This window comes from Apodemus sylvaticus, chromosome X (assembly GCF_947179515.1).
Source record: "Apodemus sylvaticus chromosome X, mApoSyl1.1, whole genome shotgun sequence".
NCBI classification, from domain to species: Eukaryota; Metazoa; Chordata; class Mammalia; order Rodentia; family Muridae; genus Apodemus; species Apodemus sylvaticus.
This window is the reverse complement of record NC_067495.1, coordinates 20,776,923-20,783,445: the sequence shown is the minus strand read 5'-3', so window position 1 is coordinate 20,783,445 and position 6,523 is coordinate 20,776,923. Positions and strand designations below refer to the sequence as shown.

Genomic DNA, 6,523 nt, shown 5'->3' with positions numbered 1-6,523 from the left:
ATCTTCTTAAATTTCTTTCTTCATAGGCTTGAAGTTCTTGTCATAGAGATCTTTCTGTTGCTTTGGTCGGGTCTCACCTGGGTATGAAATATTATTTGGGCCTATTGTGAAGGTTATCTTTTCCCTAATTTCTTTCTCATCTCGCTTATCCTTTGAGTAGAGGAAGGCTACTGATTTGCTTGAGTTAATTTTATATTCAGCCACTTTGCTGAAGTTGTTTATCAGCTTTAGGAGTTCTCTGGTGGAAGGCTTGTGGTCGCTTAAGTATATGTTCCTAACATCTGCAAATAGTGATATTTTGACTTCTTCCTTTCCAATTTCTATACCTTTGACCTCCATTTGTTGTATGATTGCTCTGGCTAGGAATTCAAGTACTATACTGAATATATAAGGAGAAAGTGGGCAGCCTTGTCTGGTCCCCAATTTTAGTGGGTTGCTTCAAGTTTCTCGCTATTTAGTTTGATATTGGCTACTGGTTTGCAGTATATTACTTTCACTATTTTTAGGAATGAGCCTTAGATTCTCAAGATGCTGGATTTTGTCAAAAGCCTTTTAAGCATCTAATGAAATGTCCATCTGTGTTTTTTTACCTTGAGTTTGTTGGTGTACTGAATTACATTGACCGATTTCTGTATGTTGATCCATCCCTGCATACTGTGATGTAGCCTACATGATCATGGTGAATTATCATTTTGATGCATTCTTAGATTTGGTTGGCCAGGATTTTATTTAGTAATTTTGCATGTATGTTCATAAGGGGGATTGGTTTAAAGTTCTCTTTCCTTGTCTGGTCTTTGTTTGGTTTAGGTATCAGCCTTATTGTGGTTCACAGAATGAGTTGGGTAGTATTCCTTGAGTTTCTATTTTGTGAAATAGTTTGACGAGTAATGGTATTAGCTCTTCCTGGAAGATCTGACAGAATTCCACACTAAACCCATCTGGTCCTGGGCTTTTTTTTTTTTTTGATGGGAGAGTATTAACAACTGAATCTATTTCCTCAGGATTTATGGGAATATTTAGATGGTTTATCTGATCCTGTTTTAACCTTGGCATCTGGTATGTCTCTAAAATGTTGTACCCTTGGTCCAGATTTTCAGGATTTTGTTGAGTACAAAATTTGTAGTAGTATCTGGTGATTTATTTTTTGAATTTACAGTTTCTGTTGTTTTGTCTCCCTTTTGATTTTTGATTTTATTAATTTTGGTAGTGCCTCTGTGTCTTCTGGTTAGTCTTTCCAAAGGCTTATCTATCTTGGTGATTTTCTCAAAGAACCAGCTCCTGGTTTTGTTGATTCTTTGTATAGTTCTTTCTGTTTCTGTTTGGTTGACTTTGGCCCTGAATTTGATTATTTCCTGCCATCTACTACTCTTGGGTGCCCTTGCTTCTTTTTATTCTAGAGCTTTCAAGTGCAAGTTGCTAGTGTAAGCTTTCTCCATTCTCTTTTTGGAGGCACTTAGAGCTATCAGTTTTCCTCTTTGCACTTCTTTCCTTGTATCCCATAAGTTTTGGTATGATATGCCTTCATTTTCATTAAATTCTAAAAAGTCTTTAATTACTTTCTTGATTTTCTTCCTTAACCAAGCTATCATTGAGACAGGCATTGTTCAAAGTCCATGTATATGTCTGTTTTCCATTGTATATGTTTGAATTTAAGACCAGCTTTAGGCCGTGGTGATGTGATAAGTTGCATGGAATAATTTCAATACTTCTGTATGTGTTGAGGCCTGTTTTGGTACTTATTATACGTGTCAGTTTTGGAGTAGCATGAGGTGCTGAGAAGAAGGTGTATTCTTTTGCTTTAGGATAGAATGTTCTATAAATATCTGTTAGATCCATTTGGTCAATAACTTCAGTCAGTTTCACTGTGTCTCTGTTTAGTTTCCGTTTCCATGACTTGTCCATTGTTGAGTGGGATGTTAAAGGCTTGCATTATTATTGTGTGGGGCACAATGTGTGCTTTGAACTTTAGTAAAGTTTCTTTTATGTGTGTGGGTGCCCTTGCATTTGAAGTGTAGATGTTCAGAATTGAGAGGTCATCTTGGCAGACTTTTGCATTGATAAGTATGAACTGTTATTCCATATCTTTTTTCACGACTTTTGGTTGAAAGTCAATTTTATCCAATAAATCTAATGGCTACTCCAGCTCGTTTCTTGGGGCCATTTGCTTGGAAAAATTGTTTTCCAACCTTGACTCTGAAGTAGTGACTGCCTTTGACACAAAGGTGAGTTTCTTGTATACAGCAAAATGTTGGGTCCATTTAAAGTATCCAGTCTGTTAGTGTATGCCCTTTTATTGGAGAATTAAGACCATTGATACTCAGAGATATTAAGGAAAAGTGATTGTTGCTTACAGTTATCCTGTTTGTTAGAGGTGAAATTCTGTTTGTATGGCTGTCTTCTGTAGGGTTTGTTGAAATGCCATTACTTTATTGTTGTTTCTAGGGTTAGTTTCCAGCCTTGTGCTGGTATTTTCCACCCAATATCCTTTGTAGAGCTGGACTTGTGGAAAGATGGTGTGTACATTTGCTTTTTTCATTGAATATCTTGTTTTATCTGTCTATGATGATTGAGAGTTTTGCTGGGTATAGTAAACTGGACTGACATTTATGTTCTCTTAGGGTCTGTATGACATATGACCTGGATCTTCTAGATTTTGTGAACTCTGGTGACAAATCTGGTGTAATACTGATATGTCTGTATTTATATGTCACTTGACCATTTTCTCTTACTACTTTTAATATTCTTTCTTTGTTTAGTGCATTTGTTGTTTTGATTATTATGTGATGGGAGGAATTTTGGTTCTGGTACAATGTATTTAGTGTTTTGTAGGCTTCTTGTTTGTTCATGGGAATCTCTTTCTTTAGGTTAGGGAAGTTTCCTTCTATAACTTTAAAACATGATTTATTAATGGAAAGGTTTTTGAGAGTCCAACAGTCATCAAGACTTTGTTTTGAGCAGAAACTTGTGCTTCACAGGATGTCTTTCATCAGATCCTTCACCACTACTTGTGACTCCCATTCTGATCAGCATTTCCTGTAACTTAGAAGATTGGTGCTATTGTCATACTCACAATGGTTCATTTCAAACTCATCACAAAAAGGTAAAGTATCACATATGAAGGCTTTCTACTTGTTTCTTATAAAATGTTTGTCTGTGTTCTCAGGGTTCAAAAAAGGGCAATACCATACCCTACCTACCTGGCTAATTTGTCTGGTACAAAGCCATTCTGCATCTTGCTTACATTTGTACTGTAAATCATACTTATTCTGTGGTCTACTACATGAGATAAACCTTGGAATGTCGTATCTTTTGCTGATTCCCAAGCTACCATCAATTCCAAAGTTATTTTGTTGATGGAATTTCCCAAGTGGCATGTCTACTGTTGTCACCATTTTAGAAAGGAAATTCCCTGGAAGACTGTGGAACATTGAGTATCTGGTATTTAATGCCGCTTGGCAATAAGATGCCTATTATAGACCCTTACCCATCTTCATGTGCAATGCAATGACATTCTGCAAATGCTGGTGTTACTGAAGGATTATACCTCTTTCCTTTCTAATAAAGGACACATCAGGACCTCTCAGCAAGATTTTCTCATTTTCCATTAATTACACTAATAAGTCTGCATTGACAAAAATTATAGATAAGTTGCTTCATAATATTAATATGAAGTGTATCTTTTTTGTCAAAAATCATATTGCATCAACCAAATACCTTCAGACTTTTTACATGTTGCACCTAAATAAAGTCAATGTTCATAAGTGCAATATTGAATAAATAGGAGAGACAGAATGCTCCTATCCATGATTCTTTATATTTGACATGCATTTTGTAGTCTTGATGTTCTACAGATTGAATTTAGCATACAACATATATGGTTGGTGATTAGCATCCTCTCATCAAGTGCAAGGAATGAGTACTTCATACTCTGAAAACCATGACTCAGTACTTTCTTCACATATCATGTTCCTGTTTTATCTTCAGATTTGCAGGGGTTAAGGAGTGGATCTTCCGAGTGACAGGCTTCCTTTGCAGCTTATTATCTTCAGGCCTCGGAATGATCCTTGCAAGTAGCAAATACTGGCGCCTCTGGGAATTCGACAATAAGGTCATCCAGCTTGTTTACATCGGACTATGGGAAGCTTATTACCACTGTGAAGTTAACTACTCTGGTAGTGGGACCAAAATTCTGGTACACAGACCTGTCAACTCAACCTGGACAATTTCACCTGAATTTCAATGTGCACGGAATCTGATATTCCTGACAATGCTGATAAATCCTGTTGTTGTGTTTTTTACCTCAGCAGCCATCAGGGTCAGCATAATCAAAGCGTCAGTCCCTGAGATTCAGATACTGTGCTACAAGTGTTCTATCTTAATTTTGATCCTCAACAGCATTTGTACCATTATTTCTGTGACCTGGAACCATGTAGCAGATTTTTATGGTGAAACGACCCTTGACTTTCCACCAAACTTTCCAGTTAAGAAAGAAGCCCTGATTAAAAAACACAGCACTCATGTGTTTCCACTGGGTCTCCTGACAACCACCCTGTCACTCTTTAGTATAATTATGTTCCTCTTTGAGATAAGGTCACTGAGAGTTAAGAGAAAGCTGAATGCCCAGCATGCTTACACGCAGTCTGAGAACATCACCATAAACGAGGTTTCTGGCATGTGCCCAATGTGCCAGCAGACAACCTGACAACATTTGCTGCACACACACACACAGAGTACTCCTGTAGTGGTGTACTTATTTAAAATAAAAGTATCGCATTGATGTTTTGGTATTTTTATTAAGCATTTTCCTTCTGACTGTTGAATGTGTTCTATTTTTGAAAGATATTCACATCCTAAACTCTGTATTCTAAGATGATGTGTTCAGTTCTTGCTGACTTCCTATTGCTGAAAAAGTAGTGATGATATGAAAATGCCATAAACCAAAGAACCAAACCTAAGGTGAGTGTTTTCTTCAAAACCAAGGAAGCAAGTAGGCCAGCAAGCAAGCAAACATACAAACAACCAAAACCCACTCACGAGTGGGAAAGCATATCAGGGTCAAGAATCTAAACTCTTAATGTATATTGAATATAGAGCAATATATCCAAACTTCGGCAACTCTGAAACTTATAGTTTCTTGAAGTCAGGAAGAGACATGGTTCACTGAGCAAGCTTATAGTCTCTGCAGACATTCCCAGATGCGATTCTTTTGAAATGCCCAAGTATTTTTCCATTTTGTAACAATGCAGGAAAGCAATACCTGTCCAGGGCAGAGGGACGTGAATTTTGTGTGTGGAAGCTTTCTGGAGGTTAGAAGATTATACTTGGTACTGCTAAGTCCCAAATTATTCCCTGGATACACTCAGTCCAAAGAACAAACAAGCACTCCCACAGAAACTATAAAATACCCTGTTCTAATTGGAGACACTGTGGAGGGAACACATGCTCCAAATTCAGCAGAGCAGAAAAAGCAAGAGTAGGGAGTGAGTCAGTTGCAAATTGTCATCTGGATATCTTAGCTCTGACTGAGTAGCAATCAGACTGCTTTTGAAGCTCTGACTTATTAGCAACCAGAGTGTGTCTTTATTTACACAGCTCTTTCATAGAGCAAGGACAGACTAATGATTATCAAAGAGGTACAGATTATGTGTTTGATTTCTGTTTATGTGTGCAAACTAACAAATCCAAACATAATTTGAAAAGAAAAGCAGAACAGATTTAATTTTATTATCAGTTCTATAATTCCAGTTGTAAGACTCTCAAGAATGACACCTCCATAGTATTTTGCTTCTTATGCTGGTAGTCTTTGCAGTTTTTCAGCACTCCACTCAAACAGAAACTATCTGACCCAGTCTTCTCCAGAATAGCAAATCTAATAGCTAAACACTTTATTTTACATTTCATCCTCTACAGAGGTCTTCATCAAGCTCTAGTAGTTACTGAGTTCTCTTCCAGGGGTTATGACCTGCATGTCCCCTATCTTTGAGCTATATTCTCTGAAAACTACATATCTTTTAGAAAGTGAAGACATGAGTCTGTGATGTAGTCACAAACTGGGCAGTCAGAAATTTTCAATTGTCTGTGTTAACCCTGCAGCAATTATACTGTGTGATTTTGTTCAGAGGCAGACACCCCAGGAAGAATCTGGCAGTAATAATCTCATCTAGCTTTTTCTACGCTTAATGATCTCTAATGCACAAGGAAGATTTACACATAGGGCCAGAGAAAGCTACTTTAGAATTTTCCTGGAAATACTCCAACATAATTCACCCAGGAAAAGTTCTAAAATGAAGCATAATTCAGAAAGTACCCAGGATTGCAACAAACACACTCCAAAAACCCAAAAGTGACAGATTGAATGACAGTGATTGCATCATTCAGGATTGCTTGAACTGGGTAAAACAGCTCTCCTGGCTTCATTCTCTCACTGTTTCTGCTAATTGTGGGTATATCTCCTTTGTTTAAATGTATTGTCTTACAATAACGTTCTAATCTGTGTTGCTGGGCACTGATGATTTGAACTGAT

At 37.2% G+C, this 6,523-nt stretch overlaps 1 protein-coding gene across 1 annotated transcript; it reads left to right on the top strand.

The window, feature by feature from the left end:
* Positions 1–1,515: 1,515 nt before the first annotated feature.
* Positions 1,516–4,702, top strand: LOC127675593 (uncharacterized). Its single transcript, XM_052171655.1, has 2 exons — positions 1,516–1,544; positions 3,985–4,702. Exons 1-2 carry the CDS (start codon positions 1,516–1,518, stop codon positions 4,700–4,702), a joined length of 747 nt encoding a protein of 248 aa, XP_052027615.1.
* The last annotated feature ends 1,821 nt before the right edge of the window (positions 4,703–6,523 follow it).

Coding starts and splice junctions, on each gene's coding strand:
- LOC127675593 (XM_052171655.1), top strand. CDS start 1,516: ATGCCTTCATTTTCATTAAATTCTAAAAA. Junction 1,545..3,984: donor TTTTCATTAAATTCTAAAAA/GTCTTTAATTAC, acceptor TTTTATCTTCAG/ATTTGCAGGGGTTAAGGAGT.